This window comes from Apis mellifera, linkage group LG1 (assembly GCF_003254395.2).
Source record: "Apis mellifera strain DH4 linkage group LG1, Amel_HAv3.1, whole genome shotgun sequence".
Lineage (NCBI taxonomy): Eukaryota > Metazoa > Arthropoda > Insecta > Hymenoptera > Apidae > Apis > Apis mellifera.
In genome coordinates this window covers 5,919,663-5,945,316 of record NC_037638.1, presented here as the reverse complement: position 1 = coordinate 5,945,316, position 25,654 = coordinate 5,919,663, and the positions used below count along the sequence as shown (strand labels likewise).

General features: G+C 30.8%; 1 protein-coding gene and 1 long non-coding RNA gene across 11 annotated transcripts in view; one reads left to right on the top strand and one right to left on the bottom strand.

Moving 5' to 3' along the window:
• LOC100576291 overlaps window positions 1–25,654 on the bottom strand; it is a 160,215-nt gene that overhangs the window by 21,689 nt on the left and 112,872 nt on the right. For 9 of the 10 annotated variants that reach the window (XM_026439889.1, XM_026439890.1, XM_026439887.1 and 6 more), the window contains 2 exons: window positions 20,462–21,355; window positions 14,845–14,925 (listed from right to left, as the gene is read on the bottom strand). In XM_026439889.1, coding sequence (XP_026295674.1) covers window positions 14,845–14,925; window positions 20,462–21,355 — 975 coding nt within the window. The remainder of the gene's footprint in view (window positions 1–14,844; window positions 14,926–20,461; window positions 21,356–25,654) is intronic. The other variant, XM_026439892.1, reaches the window with a different exon arrangement.
• Window positions 8,758–15,311, top strand: LOC102656923. Its single transcript, XR_409647.3, has 2 exons — window positions 8,758–9,347; window positions 14,841–15,311. It is a non-coding gene; the product is annotated as an uncharacterized LOC102656923 (long non-coding RNA).

Sequence of the window (25,654 nt, the reverse complement as noted above, 5' to 3'; positions counted from 1 at the left end):
ATTAATTCGTATTGTTTGTTATTACCTGCGATTTAGAAAATTATATTTACATTGCAAATTACTTGTAAATGTGCTTAAATATTCATTAATAATCACACAGAACAGAATATGAATATATTAACATAATATACTTGGGGACATATATTTCGATACGTACTTGTATTAAAAAAATTATATATTAGGCTAATGAAAATAAGCCATGCTATATTATAACATTAGATAATTATGTTTTTTTTTTTTTCATCAACTTATACGTGTATATAGACTACAACACATATTGGAAATCTCTATATATACATTCTCATCGTGATGTTCACATATGCATATGTATATTCACGTACGTACGTATATAATTTTCTTGCTCAGAAAAATTTTTAGGGAGATACGGCGAGTTTTTTTACGAATACGAATTGCGGTAAGAATATTTTTCGAATTTCCTAGGAGGAACTATCGAACAATTTCCTTTCATAAATTATTCATGAGGAATGCGACGAATCGGAAATTGAAATTTTTTTTTTTGTTTTTTATGTCAAACGCGAACATGTGCTTCGTGCAAAAAGCGAATTTTAACACTTTTTGACCTGCTAAAAGTCAGGTTTTATACTCGTTATATCTGGTCATATTTTTGTTACGTTCTTTGCAAAAATTTCGAAAATTGATATTAAATTGATATCTCGTTACTTCGATATTATTTTTGAAAATAAAAATATAAATATAATTTAAAAATTTTTTTTACAGTTTATAATGAAAATGGAGGATATTATTTTTTAAAATAAATTTATATTTCGATTAATTTCAATTTTATAAATTTAAAATTATATAGCAGAAGTGAAAATAATATCTATATCTATATTCAGATACAAATCTGTAATTCAAAAAAAAAAAAAAAAAATCGTGTAATTTCTCAAATACGACAAATCTGATCTCTCATCTCTGGTCGATTTTAAATAAAACCAAATTAATCTTCTTTTATTCCACTTCTATCTCTTTACACCTATCGCTTCCGGTTCACGAAGGACGAACATTTTTCTGAGCGATTCTTTTCCACCCTCATTTTTGCATTTATATCACGCGATCACGTAACCGCTCAGATGTGCTTCTAAGAATTTATATCTACTCACGCACCCATATACATATACACTGGCAAAGAGACAAGTTCGTGCATTTCTATCTCTCCAATTTTTCCTCCTCTCTCTTTCTCTCGTTCGTTCATTCTTTAACGAAAATTCTCATCCACCCACTTTCTCGCCTCCTTCCACCCCGGAATTCTCATACTTCCTGGAGCGTGTCCATGTTCTCTCAGAATCTCTCTGTCTCTACTTTTATACTTTTCAGCCATTCGTACTCCCCGCATCCTTTCATTATCCTCGAGCCAGCCGAGGCTTTCTTTCTCGCGAATCTAACGTTGATAGATAAAGAAAGAAATTTTTTGGCTTCCTTTCATTGATATCTCTTATACAAGACTGTTTCATTGAAAGAAGAAGAATCTTTGTGGAAAGAATTTTTATCATTACAAATTCCTGCATAAATTTAAAAAAAAAAAATTTAATATTTTTCTATCCCTTCAAAAATCTCTAAATCCTATCTAAAAATATCCTATACCAAAGAAAAAAAATTTTCGAAGAAAGACAAGATAGGTTTAAGATTATTCGAGATTTTCTTCAGGTAAACTGTCCTCGAGAATCTCCGGGTCAGGCCCGAAGGCTTAAGGTCAACGAGGAAGATTCGATTTGCGATTCGTTGGACTCTCGAGTTGACGGTAGATTAAATTTCACCCATACCACTTTCGGCCGTACCAACCGTCTTCTTACTCTGTATTCGCCCTCCTTCTCGCGCATGTGGGAGAGAGGGAGTACGCCTGAAACTCTCTGGTCATTAAGCGGCCGCGTCGTTAGGCGTGTTGCCAGATCTTGGAGAATTGGAAATGCAAGCTGGGTCAGTTGGTAGAACCGCGAAACGTCACTCAACGTGGAAAAAGCGGTAGAGAATATTTCCTCCTATTTTTTTTCTCTCTTTTTCTTTTTTTATTTTTTTTTTTTTTGAAGAAACGTCACGCTTCAAGCCTTCGTGTATCTTAATGATCGCGTAGAGAGAATCGTGGACAGGAAAACGTGGAAGCTATCAATTTACCAGGGTAGACACTCTCTCTTTCTCTCTCTCTCTCTCTTTTGGCATAGTGAAAAATTAGTTCGCGGCACGTCGTGCCTCGGAAAGGCGCTGTTCTCACCCGTGATTAAATTGTTCCGTTATTTAGCTTCGTGAGAAACGTGTGAAGTTAGGCAGTGGTGATTAATTCATTCCTGGATTTGAGTTATTTTAATTTTGTTTATATGTGTATTAGCAGTTAATAATATATAATTGTAATGTATAATTAATAAAATATTTAAATATTAATAGGAACTTTATTTCAATTATATTAATAAATTTAGGTTATAAGAAGTCTAACCTAACTTTTGGCCAAAAAAAGTTCATAAATTCTTGGAATATATCATTTAGTGTATTAAAATAATAACAAATGATTAAAATTTTGTAAAAATTGATAAACTTATGATGTGTATGGATAGATGAAGAAGAGATTTAATATTTTTATATCACTATTTAAATAAATTTTAATATTAGTACGAGTTAAATTTTTTTCTATTTATTATATATATATTACATTTAATTCTTTTGCATTTAGGTGCAAAATATTGATAAATTTGATAAATTCGACGTTGAATTTTTATTACCCATAATCTCTCCCTTAATCCATCATAATACCATTCCATCATTAATCTATCAAAAAGTCTTTCTCGAAACTGATAAGTTTTCCTCTAAAACTTTTCCTACAGTTTCTACACTCATCCTTTCCTTGATTAATATATCCAAGGACAAAATAAATCATCGATAAATTTCCTTCCTGAACAATATTCCAATATTCCGACATAAAAATGCGATTACAGAGGAAAACAATGTCGGTCGAAGGCTGTAATCCCACTTTTCCTTCTTATATCCAAACGATGAGAATTAAACTTGGAATAGCCAAGTTTCCATTCCGTTCAATTTATGACACAATATCCTGGACAACCTTGACCGTAGCCTAATCTCCTACGAGATCCTCGATATTTTAATCAAAGCAATTTCCTCGGTTTCATTTCTCTGAAATTATTTTTCCAAGTGGTGGAGGCGAAGAGGCTCGGAAAGTAAGAAACCTCTCGAAGTGGCTTCCGCGTTCCGCGAGGTTAAGAGGTGAGATTTAAATTCTCGGGGGATCGACCTTTTCTTCTGCTCTCAATTCATCCTAATCTTTCTTAGCGTGAAGTATCGTGTCCTTTCCAATGGGTTGAATAATTTTGAACAGATAGTTTTCGAATTTTAATTTTATCATAATTTTTGAATTTTTGTGATTTGATTTCTTGATTTGTTGAAACCTAACCTAATTTAATTTCTCTTTCTTAACATTGAAATATTATTTAACAATATCATAATTCTGAAATCCTAATATTACTATATTCTTTGAATTTTCCAATCTTGATTTATTAAAATCTAATTTGTTAATTTAATTTAGCTTAACCTAATTTTTCTTTCTTAGTGTTGAAATATTTTAATGATTTTAAAGAGATAGTTTTAAAATTCTAATTCTACTATCATATTTGAATTTCCATGAATCCAATATTGATTTATCAAATTTTAATTTACTAATTTAATCCAACTTTGATTTAATCTAATTTTTTTTCCTTTTGAAGAGATAATTTTGAAATTTTAATTCCGCCATAGTTTTCAAATTTCCATGAATCTAATCTTTATTCGCCAAACTTTAAATTACCTAACCTAACCTAACTTAATCTATATCTATAATCTAATTTTTTTTCTTTAACATCATTTCGAAAAAAAAAAAATAGTTTTAGATTCAATTTACGATATACTTTGTTCTAACCTAACTTTATGCGATCTGGTGGTCTGGAAATGAAACAATTGGTCAACTCGTATTGCATTTTCCTTATCTCTTTGTTCACGGATGGCACAATGCGATCGACAATGTGTCACGTGACGTGTTATTAATTCTCGCGTAGAGTGGAGGGGGAAAGTGGACACTTGCGCGGGAAAATTCGATCTCCCTCGGTGGAAATTGCATCGGTTGTTGGTCGGAAATGCCAAATCGGGATGGAGTTACGGTGAGAAACGTACTCGTAAGTCCTCGATTAATTTTATTTCGATGGAAGCCAGGTTTCGACTTGGTTACCCGCTTCCAGCCACTAAGGTTTTCATTTAAGTCAGCTGCAAAATATCGCGCGGGCTTATCCGTCGACTCTCTTCTCTTTGGGGATTTCTTTTTTTTTTAAATGGTTATCGGATATAAAACCGGTTTTATACGTTCCTTGCTTTTTCCAATGGTCTTCCGTTTATATTTTTTTGAAATTTTTTCTTGTTGAAATTTTTGAAATTTTTTCTTGTTGAAATTCGAATGTAGATGTTTGAGTAAAAACATTTTTATTGTGGATATAAGAGCATTATTTTTTAATAAAAATTCATTAAGTGTTATTAAGTATGATATTGGTTTTGATCAATATTATCTATTATTTTAAGATTAAAAAATTTTTTTGATTATATTGTTCTTACTCTGGGAAATTTATGTATCTAATCATGTTAAAAATAAGATGTTGAAGACTTTTTGTAATAAAAATTATTATAACTTAAAATATTTAGGAGAAATGAATTTGAGATAATAATAGATTATTTGGAAATATCTGTATATTACTATATGAAAATAAATTTCATATATAGTAATAAATTCTAATGAATTTTTACTTTATCAATTCAAAGTACAACGTGAGAAAATAATAAAATTTTCCATGTAAATAATAAAATATATTCCGTATAATATTTTTTTTTTATATGTTTTTTTTATTCAAAGTTCAATATATCATATTAAATTACCATTCGATAAATTTTTAGATTAATAAATGTTGAAAAATTTATGCACTGATATATGTATAATGTTTCTCGTAATACAATTAAAAGTTAATATAATGACATATTTTTAAAATATTTTTTATTAAATTATTTAAATTAATTTCAGAATATATATTTGAAATATTGAAAACTCAATTTAGATTTTATCAAAACTTTTCAATTTAACAATTTACGCGAAATATTCAATTTATTTAAAAAAAAATCCCAATCTGTTAAATTATTAGAGGAATCTGAGTATAAGATTAAAATTCAGATGAATTTGCATTAATTTCGTGGCAAGAAAGTAAGCATTTCTTGAAAATTACTTTCCACTTTCCTGATATGCAAATTATTTTTCAGAAGAAACGGAATGAAAATCTTCTTCCTTAATTTCACATTGAAATTCATGTCCCCCTTGATAATAAAATTATTTTCGCAACGTTGATAATTACCAAGTAACAAGTCCTTCTAAGATAAGTGCCTAATGAAGTTAATCCCGACGTTCATTGAAAACGTAATAGCATTGCAAATTTCCTGAATGTTCAAGTTTTCAAACTTTCAATTACGATTTCTTTCTTTTATACGTAATTTTCCACGTAATGTTACAAATTAAAATCAAACACAGGAATTTCATTAGAACATTGAACTCGGGCAAAATTATCATAAAAATTTCGTCTTTTGTTCTCCCTTGGCAAATTCTCTGTATAAAATGTTCTATTTGATTTGGAAAGAAGATTATAAGATTTTATATCTCAGATGAATTGCCATTTTTGTTCAAGATATTTGTATTCAGTGTCAAGTTATCTTTCTTTTGATAAAGAAATGAAAAAATAACTAACTTATAAACAAAAATTTAATATTTCTATTGTTAAACTATATGATAGCAGATTCATTGAAATGCAGAAAGAAATAAAGCAAAAAATTGTTAAAAATTTTAACAAATCGATTGATATACTTAACAAAAATAAATAAAATTCAAAATCTTTAACTTTTTGATAAATAATTAAAATTAAAACTAAAGATTTTATTTTTCTTCTATTATATTAGGTTATAGTTTTTGTAATATTTTATAAAATATAAATTGTGATTTCTTTATATAAATTTGTCTCATAAAAACAATATATAAATTTTAATCCTTTAATATTAAAATATTCTCTTTCATTCTATCTATAAGTAATTAAATCTTAAATTTAAATACAATTTTCAATCTTATATTTAAAAATTATTTATCTTTTTTATTCCCTCTATTCACGTTAACCTATCAAATCAATCTTCTCATTTCAGAATCAGAAATTTTTCTCCATTTCTCCAGAATAAAAATGTTTCATTCCATGATCATTTTATTATAAGAATTAAGAAAATAGAACTCAACTAACCTTGAAATTATTCGCGCAGTAAATTCCATCCAAAAAGAACAAACACATCACAATTCAAAGATCGACCATAGAATATTTTATCCTAGCGCTTTCCCTTCGAAACTTCTGCAAATGAATTGTCCATGCCTGCCCTCTATCGGTTGAATTTCCTTCGATTGGGCCGCCATTACGATAGCGAACCGATGAGGAAGATAAGGTTAACAATATCGAGGATATTCCCGAGCTATCGACGAGTACTATAGTTTAATGTCATTGAATTACTCTCTATTGGAAGTGCACCCTTTATCTCTGAAATTGAGTGCCAATTTCAGTTTATTAGCTTGTGGACAACTGATTCGATACTGAGGTAATTTTTCGTTGTTGCAATATAGATATTTTTTGATAGTTATTAAAAGCAATTTCAATCTTTTGTTCTTTTCTCGTATAGAAATTTTTTATTTGCAAATAGAAAACAATAATATTTATTTCCACGGCAATAAAGAAAATATTAATTTATTAATTTGTTGATTAATTTTTAAAATAATGAATGGATAAAAAGAATATTTTTCAGATATTTTTTTGTTCATTCCTCTTGAAAATTATAATTATTTTTAGAAAATTAGTTGGAATTTATAATGAATTACTGCAACAACATCATCATAACAATCATATCATTATATGACACCACTATAAATATTATGGTAAATTATCACGATCTAGAATGCATTTATTCCATTAATTTCCATACGATTCATAGAACAATTAATATATAATATATTGAAGTACACATCAATTGATTTTATCTGAAAAATATTAATCTTTACTTGAATATAAATTATATCACGTAATAAAAAATTATGATTAATACAAAAAAAAAGTGAAAAATTTTTCGTGGATTACGCTTAGAGAAACAAATGTAATTAGAAATATTAAATCTCATAATAACTCAGAATCTTTAATTTCGAAAATTAAAATTAAAAAAGTTTGGACGAAATCATGATATATTATATTATTCGATACTTGTTTTAAAATTGAACGGTTGTGGATCAGCTATAATAGAAACTTCGTCGATCACGCCCGAAATTTTCCGATCTAACCCGAATATATTTTCTATCTAAAATATATCTTTCCATACGAATTTTTTTCTCTTATAATCAGTTAAATATTTAATTGATTAAATTACAATGATATACATATAAATATTACGTCGAAAAATTTTAATTGAAATTATAAGAATCATATTTAAAATATCACTATTTTCAAAATCTATTAATGTTTCAGTAATCGAGGTTCCATTGTGTAATGACACCTGCTACGAAGCAAGATAAGTAAGTTCCAATTGCATGACAATGAAGAATGCTTCAAGACACCGTTGAGCTTCTTGCCGATACTTAATACGCTTGATCGAAGAACGAATGAAAATTCCATGGAAGAGGGATAGGTCTGCCATTGGCCGATAGAATATTCGCCGAGGTATTATTCAAATTAGATGGAATCGACTGTCGTCGACCGCGGGTTAGGACCGTTTGTAATAGAGCTAGGCCAGAATTCGAAATGCCACCGATAAAGGATGAGTTTCACTCGCGTTCCGAGAAGAACATTCCCCTTTGTCGTCGATACTCGTTCAACGACACGCTCACATCGACCGAAAATTTCACGATGTCTTCAATCCATCTCTGGTGAACAGTAATCTTTTAGAGACTTTCAGAAGTATTGAGATCGGATGGAGTAATTAAGACAAGGATCGTTTCACCTTTCAATTTTCAGCCTTTAAAGGATCTTGAATCTTTGTGTGCAAGTATTTCTTCTTTTTTTTCTTTTTTCTTTTTTAAAGAATGATTTAAGTTAATAGACTTTTCTTTTCTTTTTGACAGATTATAAATTTGTATGAGGTTGTTGTTTAAATGTAAAGCAGAAGAAAAGAATGTATTGGATATCACAAAAGCTAATTGGATGAACTGAGAAAAAAAAAATTAAATGTACTGAAGAAATTTAGAAAGGATCTTGTTAAATTTAGATTATTTTTTTATCTTTTAGATATTGAATTATTGCATATAATAATATATTATTATTGATAATATCGAAAAATGTTTTTAAATATCTGAGAAAAGTAGGATGAATAATTCTGTCTCACATGAAATTTCATGAATGTAATATAAAAGATAATGAATTATATATGAAAGAATTTTTTAAAGTTTCAGTTATTTTATTTTATAATGTATTATTTTTGTTTTTTAATCAAATATCCTGTTGTAAAAAACATTTCCAATTAAAATTATATAAAATATGAAACACATTAAATAAAATATTATAGAAAATGAAAAAAAATTTGAAATCTTCAAAAAGATTTTACATAAAAAAATAAATTTCTTTATATATAGCTCTACATATATATACAAAAGTATCAGATTTTTTTAAATTTTCTTGTAATATATGTACATATATGTACACATTATTTTTATATTATCATTATTTACATCTTGTGTTGTGGTATCTTGAAAATTGTTGTGATTAAATCCTATTTCCATGTATAATGTTTTAAAAAAGAAATTTTCTAGCCATAATTTTTATCGTATTTTTTAGTCAGAATCATTCCACTCGGTATTAAAATAAAAAAAAAAATGGCGAGTTTTGATAAAATTTTTGATCAATGGCTAATCCTCATGAAACGATTGTCGTATCGAGGAAAAATGCGATAGAGATCGATAGGTTTTGAGATATCGTGAAACTCGATAATATCGATTTGAAGAACGCATTCGTTCCTGTCACGTCATCGTGTCGTTTTGTCGTTTTGTCAATCGTGATGAAACCGTAGACATTCGTGGATTTTAGACAAATTCTTCGTGACCGACGATTCCACGTTAAACGCGTTAAGTTGATTGTCTTAATAAATTTACTTCAAATAGTTTTCATGATCTATAACTTAATCTTTGTAATACGTTTGTACGAATGAATGACTGTGCAATATTGAAGCAGTGATATATTGAATATTCAAATTTTAAATAGTGAACCACTGTATCTCTTGTCAGATGAAAAATGTGAGATGAAAAATTATTAATTGTAAGTTGAAATTTTTGTTTTTGATATCGTAATATGATATATTAATATTATTTATTTTTATATTTGACTTGTACATTCGATGTTTTAAAATATCGAAATATTTGATTTTTATATATGTATCGTTTATTTATATATATATATATTTTTTTATAAATTTAAAATTAATATTTAATGCTTTGGTGTACTATTGTGATAACATTTTTTTCTTTTTTAAGAAGAAAATTTGCTAAAATTTTCTCTATACATTATATTTATTTATAAAAGATATAATTTAGGTTAGATTATTAGGTTATGATTTTTCGATCGTTGAAACTAGGACGTCTAACAATTAATTGATTTTGACATGCTCTCGAACGACCATAAAGTGCATTTGAATGACGTTAAGTGACTAAAATAATCACAAAATGATCCTGAATAGCTGTCAAATGATCGTGAATATCCTTTGAATGACTTTAATTATTCTATTATCCTGAATTCTATTTTATGACAATGATGCAAATTCATTAATTAAAAAATTAATATAATTTATTTTTTTAATCAATATATATATATTTTAATCAAGAATTTTGTATAATATTTCTTTTTTTATTGGTATTTTTATTCAAATATTAATGTAATGAAAAAGTTAAACATAGTTATATTTATATTTCGTATTGGATTATTTTGAATTGGAATTATACATGGAAACTTAGATTAATATTTTAAATAATTCACAAGTTATGTAAAGTTTCAAGAGAGAAAGTTTAAATGAAATACTTGCATCTTTTCAGAGAAAAGAACTGTTGCAATGTGATGCAATGTTATTTGATTCTTTATGCATAATAATATTTAAATTCAAAAGTTTTCTTTTTCAAGAATTTATTTTAAATAAACATAAAGAAATTTCTTAAATTATTTTTTTTTCTAATTGCAAAAATTTATGTTTCCAATTTTTATAACACTTATTTATAAATTTTGTTCAATTCCATAAAATTTCTTTTTGATAAAAATGAATATATGATAATTTTAGAAAATTAAAATAAATTTAAAAATTTCTAGTAACATTTCTACAAAATACATTTCACAGTTTCCAAAATTTGTTAAATTATTTCGAATCACACATTATATCTCGCCAAACATATAAAAGATCAAGATCCTTCTACTCGTAAAATCAAACTTGTCTATTGGGATAACGAATTGGCAGTATGAACGTTACCTAAGAGTCTAGACCATAAGCTTTACATAATACTGGTTTAGCTGAGTGTAATATTGAAAGCACGATAACCAAGATGGCAGTGTCACGTATCTAGTGACAATCATGAAACAAGTAATAATTAACTATACCTGTTGTTTCGCGTTGATTCGTGAGTTATCGAGCTATTCATGCATCACCCTTATGAATAATGGTCTCCATTGATTTGTTCCCTACCGTTGAATGAGACATTCGATGAAACTATCGTTATTATTTGGTATACACATTATTTCTCTTCTTATTGATAATAATTTTACAAAATAAATCCTACAATTTTTTTATTTTTTTTTATAATTGTATTTTAGATGAAAGATATTTGTTTGATTAATGCTATTTATGGAATTACTCATGTCATTGATTTATATAAAATAATTTTTGATATTAAAAAAATTTTAAAATAAACATCAAATTAAATTATCAATGTATTTAATACAATCAATATATTTATTATACATATATATTTGACTGAATAATTTAATAAATTGAAATTGTGTTATGTACAAATTATATTTCTAAATTTATTTTATAATTATAGATATGTAATTGATTCATAGCAACTTTTTTTGGATTTGTATAAAAATTGCCAAAATTATATCTTTCTTTTCTTTTTGAAAATTACAAATTTTAAATTCTTCAATTTAAGAGGATTGTGAGCAAGAGCATGGCATCCATTCTTAGAACTTTGAAATTAAATGCATTCCATAAAAAGTTTCTTCTACTTTAATTCACAGTACTACAAATAGTAAATTTAAAAGTATAATAATTTTGATTAGTCATATTTAATTGTACATATCTATATCTCTATGTAATCTTTACTCGCCATATAAATCAATGGTCAAACGTTTAATAATTTCTAAAATAATTAAGTACAATTAATCCAATATTTTTAATTAAATTAAATATATTAATATGATCATGACACAAAAGATGTTTAATCAGATCTATTATATCACCTATGCAATAATCATTTCTAATCTTTTATCCTATATATTTCACTATTTACAAGACACTCTAAACCCATCTACATTATATTTTTGCATTACATCCATGTAAAGTCGATTTCGAGAAATCTGCTTTCGAATTCGGTTCCGATGTAATAAATATACATTAGTCAGGCCAATACATGGAAGCATCTGGATCGACGATAAACGATCCTACGATAACGGGGCAAAACGGAATGTGACTCGAATTGTATCCGCTATAAACCATGAGTTTTCACGTATTATTTGCAATCCGAATTTCACAATCGCGAGGGGGATCTAAATCAGATTACGCCTCCCATCTATTAATCAAAGCTTTTATGCACGGTGGAAATAATGCCTGCCTAATTGATCCGCGCACATAGATTTGTTACCTTTTATACGACTAATAAACAAACGGATGATTAATAACGCCACATCGATAATGTAGATTTCTAACTATTTAACTAAGGAAATTTCGAGTTAATCGAGTTGATATTGTTACGATACTAATTGAATTTAAAGAAATTTTGAATTAATATTACCATGACAGTATAATATAAACAATTCTCAATTTACTAGATAGAAGATTTCCCTAGATAGGAGATTTCTCGATCTAGGGAAATTTTGTGAAACGAATGTTCCATATTATTTTCCTAGATAGAAGATTTCTCGATCTAGGGAAATTTTGTGAAACGAATGTTCCATATTATTTCCTGATGTGCAACGAATTTTCTTATTAGTCTTTTCAAACTATCTTACAGCACAAAATGTTGAAATTAAAATATATAGTATATTATTATAATTAAGTATATTATATTATAATTATTTAAATATATATTATAAATGTATATATGAATATACATAAATGAATTTATCACAGCTTTCTTTAACCCATTTTTGATTTAAAAAAAAGGAAATGTAACGAATCTTAAACATCGATGTACAAAAACCAAAAAATTTACGCGACTCGTAAAATTCCTCTAATAATATCTGCTCGATCGCGCAAGAGGGAGCAAAAAACTATCCACCCACAGAGATCAACGTATCCTCCCCCCTCCACTTATCTCTCGATTCTTACGACCGTTCCTTCCTTCTTCCCCCACCCAAGCGACTCTTATCCTTTTCCGCGTAATTCCTTTCTTCTCCTTCTCCTTCTCCTTCCTTCTCGAGTTTTCAAGAGAGTGGTGGACCTATCTCTCTCTCTCTCTTACTCCACGATCGATCCGCGGCTATTGCGTGGTGGAAACCGGTTTCATCGATCACGCGGGAGATACGCGAGAGATAGGAGAAGGCGTTTCCGCTCGTGTCGGTGCACCGTCGACACCTATTTACCGATACCTTCCCCCGGACAAAGAGTAATTGCCGGCTTTGCCGCCCCTTGTCTCGTCGTCAAAGGCTCACCCGGCCAACGGGACATGAATAATACTACTCTGATTTGCTTGCGTGAAAGCCGGCCCCAGGCGCCACGCGTAAATTCAACCGCGTGTGAATAACGAATTTCGGTTATCACTGCCGCCGATTCAAAATAAGGAGTTTTATTTTCCTCTTTTTTTTTTTTTTTTTTTTTTTTTTTAATATATATATATATATATATATATTGTGTTATTGGCTATGGATCTTTAGTTTTGATCGAGGATTAAAAATCGATTAAGAAGTTGAGAAATTTGGGCGTATTTTAATTTTTAAGCTTGGAATAATTCTCTTCCTTTTTTTATATTTTATATGCGACCGAGGATGACGATGGTGTTTTATTTTCCTCTTTTTTTTTTTTTTTAAATATATATATATATATATATTGTATTATTGGCTATGGATCTTTAGTTTTGATCGAGGATTAAGAATCGATTAAGAAGTTGAGAAATTTGGGCGTATTTTAATTTTTAAGCTTGGAATAATTCTGGTTCTTCTTTTTTTATATTTTATATGCGACCGAGGATGACGATGGTGTTTTATTTTCCTCTTTTTTTTTTTTTTTTTAAATATATATATATATATATATATATTGTATTATTGGCTATGGATCTTTAGTTTTGATCGAGGATTAAGAATCGATTAAGAAGTTGAGAAATTTTAATTTTTAAGCTTGGAATAATTCTCTTCTTTTTTTTATATTTTATGCGACCGAGGATGACGATGGTGTTTTATTTCTCTTTTTTTCTTTTTTTGCTAAATTCTATTATACGGTAAAACGTTGGAAAAAGAGTTCACGACAAAGTTACGTGCTTTAGTTGTTTCAGTTAGTTGTTTTGTAATGGAAAATAACACGGTTCTGATAATTCTATAATGGAAAGTAGAATGGAAGCTGGTCCGATTCTATTTTTTTTTTTTTATTTTGAATGCGTTACATTCGACGTTGAAAAAAAGAGTCCACGAGAAATAATTGTATCGTGTGTTTTAGTTCTAATTTTTTGAAACGTATTTTAAATATAGAGAAGAAAAATACTTCGATAATGATTACAGTAGAATAATATTAAATATCTGATAGTAAAATTAAAAAAAAAAAAACCCTAGAAGAGAAATTTTTAATCCTAAAATATCTATGGAATATATTTCTGAAAGATTCAGAAATATCGATGCATCTTAATTCTCTTAATTTTTGAAATAATCTTCCCATCAGTTCGAAAATTCCCTAGAAACTCGCCAATCCTTAATAAAAAAAAAAACACCCACGGAAAAAAATCGTACTCTCTCCAATCAAATCTAAATTCTAAATATAATAATAAGTATAATAAATATATATAATAAATATAATATAATAATAATAATATAAGCGAATGAAATTTATTCTGTCGTCCACTGCGCCCACGCGGGGAAAAGAATGGCCTCGCCATTGTTCGCGCGGGAAATTCGAACGTGCCAATCGCCTTTCCTTCCCCCTCCACTTTCGAATTCCATCGATTCGATCGACCATTCACGCACTCACCTTTTCCTTCGCCCAATCAACCTTTCTCCTCACGTTCGCGAAACCAATCGCTCTCCCGTCACTTTCATTCCTCGTTTCATACCTCTTTCTCTCTCTCTCTCTCTCTCTCTCTCTCTCTCTCTCTCGCTCGTTCCACAACGTTCAATCTCAATCCGAATCGCAAGTCTAACGCCATTTTCACGATCGTTTCTCCATTCTCTCAACCTCTGCTTTGTTTTTCTTTTTTTTTCTTTTTCTCGAAATTCGAAATCCTATTCCTCCCCCCTCCCTTTTCCTTCGAATTTTTCTCTTTTCGCATGTATCTCGTTTTTTTTTTCTTTTTCTTTTTCTTTTTACTGATCTCGTTTTTTTATTTGAATTTTCTGGAAACGATACAGATACCCTCCGTTATGCTTGAACTGCAGAAGCCGGGACAGTCGGCCACGACGAGCGAGGCTCCGGGGATTGCCGCCCGCTACGACTCTGCCAACACAACAACAACAAAGGCCGCTTCACGAGTCTAATTCCTAGGCATCTATCTGGTTCGCTAAGGGACATGTTATGCTTAAGAGAAAATGGAATCCTGCTCGCGCGTAATCTTCAATTATTCTCCTCTCCTCTTTCTTAACGATCCCAATTTTTCTATCTTCTTCCCTCCCCATTTTTCTTTTTATTTTGGACAAATAATTTTTTTCTCTTCTCTTTTGAATTGAAATTTATCGTAGTACGATTTTCTTCGATCTGTGAACGATGATACGAACGAAGAGGTTAGGTTAATCGAAGAGAAACGAATCGAAAATATTATCGACATATTATCGAGCACGTTAACGCGCGAGATTTGAAATATTTTTGATTTATTTGACTAATATTCTCGTTTCTTTCGGCCACCTTTTAAGAAAAAAGAAATTTCTTACGATCGAAAATGTATTTTTGTATATAATTATAAGAGGGTCGTGGCTTATTTCCATTTCAGATTGACTTTTCTTTTTCTTTCCTTTTTTTTTTTATCCTGACCTTTCGCTCTTCTCGAGATACTCTCAGGTAAGTCGGCTCGATGATCTCGACCTTGATACATGTTGGGTAAAGGTCATTCCTCTAATTAACCTTAAGCTTCAACCATCAATTGTATATCAATTGTGTATTAAAAAGTTCATGAAAAGAAAAAGAAATAGCGAGTATTAATTGACAGGAAATGTTTATATTGCTTACTTTTGTGACAATTTTCTTTTTTTTTTTTTAGAAAATTGGAAGATATTCAGTTTCAGATTGTAATTAAATTTTGACACAGTATTACCATCGAATCTAAATTCTAAATTCAATGTTATATTGTCAGAATATTGTATTAATAAGTTGAAATAATTCTGAACTCTTGTTCTTCTTCAAGTTTTAATTTTGTTAATTTTATAATAAACGACGATTCAAGTTTTTTTCGAAAGGATTAATCGAGAAAATGACTTTTAATAACATATGCATTAAGATTAAAAGATTAAAATTAGAACTGCACGGAATATGTGTAATTATCTCACCATTTTTCTTTCGTCTTTCCTTTTATTGCATTTTTATTCCCCCCCCTTTTTTTTCTCTACCTTTCCCTTTTAAATTGACCCTTTTTTGGATTTTTATGGACTTTTCATCCCTTTGTGATACCTATCTCTTTTATTTCTTTCATTTTCAGATTGAATTATTCCACTTTTGCAACGTATTTTATTCCCTTGTACTTTTCCATTTTTCTCTTATTTTATCAGATTGAACTCGTCGTGTTTTCTGATCTCTTCTTTAGCCCCTTTCGTTCACATCCTCGTGTTTTCTATCAGTGAATTAACTTCAATTCGTGATGGCAAAGAGAAACACAAAGGTAAACAGTGAAAAAGGAAGGAAAAAAAAAAAAGATTGTCAAATTGATTGTCCCATTTGAAAGATTCTTATTTAATTCTTAAAAAAAAAAAGCAGATCGAAAATTTTTCTCCTATTATATTAATAAATATTTATAATATTAAAAAAAACGTATATCGAAAGAAATATATATAACGTATATAAGACGAAGTCAAATAGTAGAAAAAGAAACGTTGGAATATCTCATTATGCTAATTGGATTCCACGCAAATATCATGCTTCTAATTCAATTCCATGTCGGCTAAACTGTCCGTATGAAAATTGATTTGTTGGATTCTTAATGGAATCAAAGATGGATCGTTTGTTAATTGTTAAAATCGCGGACGGATTGATTTTATCATCGAAAATTACAGTGAATTAATAATAATAATCGAAAGATTTTAAATATATTTATTCAAATATACGCGATAATTCTTATACTCGATCGAATTATTTAAATAATAAAATCGATATAAGAAGAACGATTATTACTTAAGAATCACATTGTGATTCAAATAATCACATTTCTCGCCCCTAAAGACAATTTGACACGTAGAAAAGCCTTAGAAATGTTTCGAGAATATAGTTACATCACCGGTTATTAGCATATCTCTTATTAACGTCAACTGCGTTTGAATTTTCGCGCGCTTTTCTTCGATGACTCGACGGATCGCTGTGACGAATTTCGAGAGGAAATGGTTTCCAAAACGACGAAAAACACGGCACGTGAATGCACGCGACTCTAAGCTATCAGCAACACGCTAGAAAACCTTATTATGTCACGCGGCCGAAGTGGCAGCCCGACTTAACCTCTCAAGGCAAAGGTGTCGACTTTAAATTTTCTACGCGATATATTCAAATTTCACTTCAACGTCGCTTAAAATTATTATTCGTGTATATACATAGAAATATTGCCAATAATATTAGTAATACTTTTTATGACTTGCAATTTTTTTTATTCACTTTTCTATTTTTTGTATTCTATGCTATCTGTATATTCGTTTGTAACTATATTAAAAAAAGAAAAGAAAAAAAAATGTTGTAATTATTATTTATTATTAAATAGGAAAAATAAAATAGGATAGTAGATAAAAATTATGCATAGTTTTCAAATAGGTTATGAATCATATTTTAAATGTTTTATGATATTAATTAATTATTATTTATAACACGTCACGATATTAGCGAAATTGTGAAAATGAGGAAACTTGTAATACATCCAGATTGGACTATTACTAGACGTTTCAGATTTAAAGTGGTCGTCTTTAACTCTTTAAGTTCTAACTTCGTACTTTGCAGCGCCACTCACGTTATAATGTTGCAGTGAATAAAATATGCTTAGAACCTGGTTAAAATTCTGTAAGTACTACTTCTTTCTTCTACCTTTTGAATTGCTTCAGAATGGCAGTACCACTTAAAAGACACCACATTTAACCGTATAAAGGGGAACTTTCATCGTATATTACATATTACAACAGTTTTTTTCTTCTTCTTCCTTGACCGATCCTTATTACTTTTTCAACGTCAATATCTATTCGGGTATTATAAAATTAAACAACAGTAAGAATAATAATAAATCGATCGAATAATTTTCAAAGAATCTTTGATTCTTACTTCTCTCTAATCCGATTACACGTTTATATAAAATTATTCCATATATCACAGTAATTTTTATTCTTTTCAATCGATAACTTTATTTTATTTCTCGATCGATAACTTTATTTCACTTCTCGATTGATAACTTTACTTTATTTCTCGATCGATAAATTCACTTTTATTTCTCGATCGATAAGTTCGCTTTTATTTCTTCACAGAATAGGTATTAAAACGTTCCAAGAATATTCTTTCGAATCGTTAATTCAAACTCGTTAGCAACGGATAAACAAATATTGTCCAATTATCCAAATGAATTTTTCCGTTCTAATAGATATATTTTTCTTTAATTTTATTTATTTCCTCGAATTTCCTTTATCAAAAATGTGGATGCAAATTGGCCGCTTGCCTCCATCACCTTTAACAGATCGAAATTTATACGCGCGAGCTAATTCAATTTCCCTCCCTCTTCTTTTTTTTTCCCCACTCATCACCAACTATCCCCTTTATAACTGAAACGTTTAAGAGCAATTAATGGAAAATTCGAACACGCGACGTTATTAGATCCTTTTTTTGTCATCGCATTTATCGGGAAAACCATTCTCTTCTCGATCGAGGAAGAACGAGAACGATGTTGTACGAGAAATAAAAAAAAAAAAAAAAAAAAGGAAAAGAAAGGAGGAGGGGAGAAAAAAAAGAAGAATCGGTAGTTGGATTTACTTTTCCATATTCATCGGCTCTATCCGATTATCCGAGCTTAGTCGAGCTTGTTTGCTTTTTCACGATTCTAAAGAGGCTTACCCCCCTCCTCCCCTCAACTCGAGGAAATGTATTTGAAGGAGTGTCGCGACCGATTTCTTGGATATTTCGTCCGGATTTGTCGATTATCCGAATGATATTTGCCATCGTCTCGAGTTGCACGATATTTGCATGCGCCGATTGGATGTACTTTATATATATCCGATATAAAGAATAATAATTCGAATAACGAGTCGTTTCGATTAACAATTAATTTTAATATTTTTCTTTGGTGATCCGATTTAAAATATACGTTTAGTGAGAATAATGTATAATGGAACATCGTGCCATTCGTTATGACAGATCGATCGTTTTTCAAATTTGATTATTTATTTTTATACAAATAAATGTATATTTCTGGTATATTTTTTTAAAGAAATAAAACGAGGCCGAGATAAAAATTTAATTTATAAATAATAATTGTTCGATATTTAAAAAAAAAGTCCTCTATCGATACTTTATCCAAGTTTAAAAAAAATTGTCTCGGATAAAACAGAAAAAAAAAAAAAAAAAGTAATACTCATGAAAAATTGTTTTCTCCTGCGGAGAAATATATTTATTCCAGGATTATCTTTCTGTTCCCCTACAATCGTAATCCTATTTCGATGTACTTACGTTACAAACACCGATTCCAACACGATTCAAATCCCGACTTAATTTAAATTCCCCACGACCCACTTTCCCTTCGAATTCCCAAACTCCCAACTGTCAAAAATCACCGCAAATTCTCAGAATTTACCATTTCCACCCACATTGGAAACGGTTTTTAGTTTGCCAAAAACCCCGCGCAGAGTAGTATCCGTGTGTGTAAATCGGGCCAACTGTGCCTGTGTATAAATCAACGACGCTGCGGTATTCCATTCTCTCTCAAGTCTCGAGTGTCGATTGGGTGATATCTAGTTAGAGACAGGCCGCGCCCTGTGTGGCGAACACTTGAACGAATAACCGTCTAACCGGCGAGCAAACGGACAACAGACACGGACAAGAGTTTGCATGTGTAAGAGGCGAAAGAATCGTCAAGCCCACAAAGAGATAAAAGAAAGATGTATAAAGATATATATATATACATATATGTGAAAAGTATACGTGTTAGGTGGGTGCAGCATATTTGGATGTTCAAACTACGTAAAATGTTTGTGGAAATTTGTGAAAATTTAAGTACGTTCAATTTCTCCAAATTGTAGCATGGAATTATTAAAAGATCGTTCTATTTTTCGCGTACTGATCCAACTTGTACGTAAAATTACCATACACTTTTCACGTACTATGAATTTAGGTAAGTAACATAACCTATAATTATGTCACAATTATTCTTTCGTAACATTTTACGAGAAATTTAAGCAAAATTAATCAGAATCATCCCAACTTAAATTATATTTATATAAAACGTATAAAGTACAATATATAATAAGTATATTCTTTTTTTCTATATGCTATATAACTTTCGTTTGAAATTCTTCTTCTCGCATTTTGACGAACGCTTTACGAGAATCATTGAAACCTGCGCATAACCTAACCTAATCTAAATTATACTTGTACAAAATATATAGCCAATAATTATTCTTTCGTCCAACAAACTAACCATAAAAAATATTTTTTTCAAACCGTAGAAATGACGCGAGAATCGAAAGAAATTCTCTCGCACCCACCTGACACGCAAAAAAAGAAGACCACAAAACGAAAATCGAAGAAAAGGAACAAAGAAAAGAAAACAAAGGAAGAGTATGTGTACAGTCGTAGAGACATTATCACTCACTCGGCGTTGGTCTCCGGCGTGGGTAGATCGCCGATCGTGGTGAGGGTGAGGGTGGACCAGTAGAGCGAGCCGAGATACTTCCTGGTGAGGGTCGCGTACTCGCCCGGCCTGTACGGGTAGACCCAGTCCCCTTGGAATCCTTCCGCCTCGCTGAGCAAGTAGTAAAAGCAGCCGAACCAGTGCGCCAGTATAAGCAGTATGTGTATGAGATTCAACACGCGCCACAGATTCGGATAGACCGTCCTCGACTCGACCATGTAGTAGTAATTGTACACCCGATATATCTTGAGAAATCTCGGGAACCTGAGCATAGGGTTGCTCCCGAGATTGACCTGGAGAAGGTCGAGGGGCAACAGGGCCAACAGATCCAACACGAACGACTTCGACTTGAGGTAATGTCCAGCCAGTTTCTTGCTGTTGTACACCATCAAACCTTGTTCCAGGTAACCGGTACGGAATTGCACGGCCACGTCGAGAAAGAATACCAGATCCGTGAAACCGTCGCAGGCGAGCCACGTGGCGGGGGCGACCGCCTGCAACTCGGGCAAACTTTGGCGCACGATCAACGTCCACAGATTGTACAACACGCATGCGGAGAGCAGCATAAGCCAGTAATAGTAAAAGTTCTCGTCCGGGTTGACCACGGTTTTGGGCGGCCTCTGCAACCTTCGGGGCCTCCTGCGCCGCCTCCCGCTCGAGTCCTTCTCGTCGGCCGCGTCCCCCTCCCCCTCCCCCGTGTCCAACGTCTCCTGGCTCTCGGGTATCTGCCTGGTCGAGAACCTCTTCAGGAACGAGTCCTCCCGCTTCAAAGGGGGTTTCTTCTGGATCGTCGAGATTGCGGATGACAATTGGACGGTGGTGCGCAGCTTCATCCAACGTTGATTGCTCTTCGTTCTGGGAACAGAGAGAGGAGTAGATCGCCAGATGAGGGATGAAACGATGAGGGGGTGGAAGGGGGGGGAAGGGGAACGACGGGTGGATTCGGAAGTTTCGCGTGTTTGTTCACGCGTGCTTACCTCGTGGCGCTCTTTCTTGGGGGGAGTCTTATTAGGACGAGGGAAGAATAAACTTTTTCTCTCTTTTTCGAGACTTTTCGTGAAAATCAGGGATATTGGGATGATGTTTAAGGTTTTGATTTATAGGTTATTTTTTTTTGTAATTTGTTCCGCAGATTTTTTACTGTTTTTTACTGAAAAAAGTTGATAAATAATTTATGAATTATATTAAATTTATTTTCTTTGTAGTATTGTTCGTTTGTAGAATAGAATATCTATTGAATTCATTATATTTTTTCATTTAAAGAAGCATCTTCAACGAATCTTCATTGTCAAACGCGATAAACTTCAGCTAAGTATTGTGTGTACGGTGAAATAGGTTAGGAACTGTCTGCGCCGTTTTGGCGCTCGAGCGCCATGTAGGTAAAGTCACGTGATTCCTAGGGACTTGTAAGACAGGGACTCCATCTTCTTGGTGATAAATAGTGACTAGAAATTAGGATTATGTGTAGGATTGAAATTAGAAATATTATAGAAAAATTGCATTCTTCTTGAAAAAGTTTTAAATTTTGAAAAAAAAAAAGAAAAAGTGAATTTATGTTAGAATAATGTTAGTATTAGAAATCAATTCAATAGAAATATTGTAGGAAAGTGGATAAATTGTGTTTTTTGGAAAATTGAGAGGAAAGTAAATTTTCTCTTTTCGAGAAATTTAGAGTAGTACAGAGAAATTTTTGAAAGGTAAGAAGAATGGAAATTGTAAAAAAAAAAAAAAGAAAAAAAAAACAAGAGATACAGATTCAGATTAAAAAAAAAAAATAGAAAAAAATACAATATAATTATTTGTTATAAATAACGAATAAATTAAAATTTTTTTTTCCTTCTACTTCTTAACCGACCGATAAAACAGATTCAGGTCAATAGGAGGCGCTTCTCCTAAAACAGTTCTAACCTCTCCATAAAATTTATGGATGCCTTTGGAAGAATTCTAAAAGCTCTTCCGCAAATGTAGACAAACTACTTTTAATTAAAATCACCAGCTCCTCCGAAATGATCGTTCCTTTCTTCCCCCTCATAAAAATACGGAACCGAACAATTAACTAACCACGATTGAATCGATCGTGCGAAAAGGAAGAAAGAAAAGGAAAAGACAGAAATAAGAAATCACGTTGAAAACTTGAGAACGGATCGGCCAATGAGATTCCGTTCTATTCCGAAGTAAAGAGTAAAGTAAAAAGAAAAGAAAAGAAAAAAGAGAAAAAATTTTTTTTCGTCTCGATTCCGTTGAAATAAATCGCATTTGATATAGAAGCAATCAATTTCGAAGCTATTATTAAAAAAAAAATAAGAAATCGTTTTCTCGCAACCGATTAAAATAAAACGGAAAAGATACGCTTTTCGAATAATTTTTTACTCGATTTCAAAGCTCGTCGTAACCTTTCTTGCAAGACCCATGCATGAATCGTGATGCAAAGACCTCTTGGACTAAGGAGCATATCTCTCTGAAAACATCTCGTTCCACACAACACACGATTTTGCTATATGGATATATATGTATATATATATATATATTGTATATAAATATCTATGGTATTGTTGCAAGCAGGCATGTTTAAAAGATCCTACTTGCGTTCCATTCGACAATAAAAACCCATTTAAAGAAAACACACCATTCAATCGAAAACGTCGATTCTTTCTATTTATCGTCATACCATTTTCTTTCTTTCTTGCTCTTTTTTTTTTTCCTTTTTTTTTCTCTAAACTCTAACAGGTAAATAGATTGACAGATGATGATGATGACGATGATGACAGATTTAAATTGTGAATTGTTGAAATAAGAAGTGAGCGAGAATCGAGTAAAAAGAACGAGTTTTAAAGTTATCAGATGGATGACAGAGGCAGACAGACAGACAGACAGATATAGACAAACAGACAGAGACAGAAACATCGAGAGAGTTTTCAAGTACGTTATATATATAGACAGAGGCAGAAAAACTAAATAGGTAATAAACTTTTATTATGCCACTACGCATTCTTTTAATCGTTAACACACCCATGTTGTGTATGTATGCATGTGTCGTGTTTACGTTGCCTTTTCTGTGCGTGTGTGTGTGTTCTTTCTTTTCTTTTATGCATTTTGTGTGTACGTGTCGTGTGTACGTTTAAGAAACATTTCTGGTGATTGGATCACGGGTCTTTCTTCTCTAATTCGAGTCGAGCTGGTAGAAGGGAGGCAATCGGGGGCGTCAAGCATCAGCATTGTCAGATCAGGATCAAGGTCAGCGCACCGCCATCTTTATGGTGAGAATTCTAATACAACAGAATGTCCAGCAGTTTATCTTTCTACGAAGTTAATTATTATTACACTTATCGAAGAGGGGATATCTCTCTTTCGATAATTTAGACGAGACGTACCCTCTTCTAGAATTATTATTAGAAAATTTTTTTATTTTTTATTCTTATATGTATATATATATATTTTTGGATATTTTACTGCGAAATGTTGTGTACCCATTTTTTTTTAAATTTTCGTTTCTTCTTCAGATATTATTTATTTATTTTGAGATAAATTCTTTTGAAGTATTCTCGTCTCAAAAAATTGAAAAAATTTCTTTCATTTATTTAAAAGAAAAATATTTTACATTTCGTAAAAGAAAAAAGAATCGAAAATTTAATAAATTCGAAAAATCGGTGCACAACCCATGATATTTCCCTTGTCGCAGGCCTATAATTAGGAAAGATTTATAAAAATTCCTTGCAACTACGTATCGATACAAATTTCTACGTATCTTGCAATCTAAACTTCTCATGCAAAAGGTATTGTGCATCGAGGATTCTTTTTTTTTTTTTCTCTCTTTTATTTAATTTTTTAATACATTACCGACCAACGATCAAGCAGAGCACATCCTATGAAAACCACGGTAGAAAAATTCGATAAGTTCGTATCTATCGATTTTTATGGATATAGATCCCAAAAATAAAAAAAAATAATATCTCAGAAATATTTAAAAAATTTAAATTACTAGAAAAATTAATATCAATTTAGAATTCTTTATTCGAAAAAAATAAAAAATTCTTTTTGTGTATGAATTAATTTTTAACTAACAATAAAATCAACAAAATTCAATTTTTTGATTCACATGACTCAAATTTTTCCTCCCGTGATTTATAATTACTTCAATCGTGACAAAGAAATTGTTGCAAAACTCGTTTGCCCTCCGATTTTGATTTCGAAAACTCGCAAAAGGGAATTTGATGAACCGAAACGCGCGTGTTGGGTCGATAATGCGTTAAAAGTTCGACATTGGGAACGCAGTTTCCGTTATTCGGCCGGAAACGGAAGTGAAAGGAGCAATCTTCTGGCCGAACGCGCGATTAACCACGTATCGAAACGTGTGTTTCCAATTTTTTTCTTTTTTTTTTTTTTTTTCAAAAGAATTAGGTCGCCAGAAGACACGTAGTTCTTCTCTTTGATGAAGTGATGACTAAAAAGAATAACAAACTTCTAACGGAACTCTTTGTTAAACGCATGCCAAATGCCAAGGATGCTTGCAATTTGCAATACGTGCATTTCTTTCCAATTGTTAACTCTAACGATATACTAATTTTTTTTTTTTATCCTTATTTTTCGTCTTCTTCTTCTTCTCGCTTCCCTGCTATCCAAAATTCTCATTATCCTGTTTCATTCCTGTGCTTGATTATATCGAAACTATTGCAAATTTTATCGTGAGATTTATTTAGAACGACTTGAATGAAATTCTGAAACGAATTAAATAAAATAACACGTTTTTCGTCATTATAACATTAATGTATATAATTCTATTATATAATCTATTTATTATCTATTATAATCGATTATTTATATAATCTAATAAATGTAATATATAAAATTTATGCATATACAAAAAAGTGGATTATTAATTATCTATTAATAATACAACAGGATGTTAGTAATATATTATTAATACGATATTTATACGAAATCGAATTATCAGTTGTTATCAGAGTACACATACAGTTGTTGAACGAATATATTATATTATAATCTGCAATCAATGGTATTTAATAGAAATAGCATTTTCACGTTTAATTTACCTTGCATGAAATTACGTATCTATTATTCACTGTAATTGGAATTACACAAAAATATCGTATTTTATATTTCACGTAACGTATGACTCAGAATTATGCAATATTA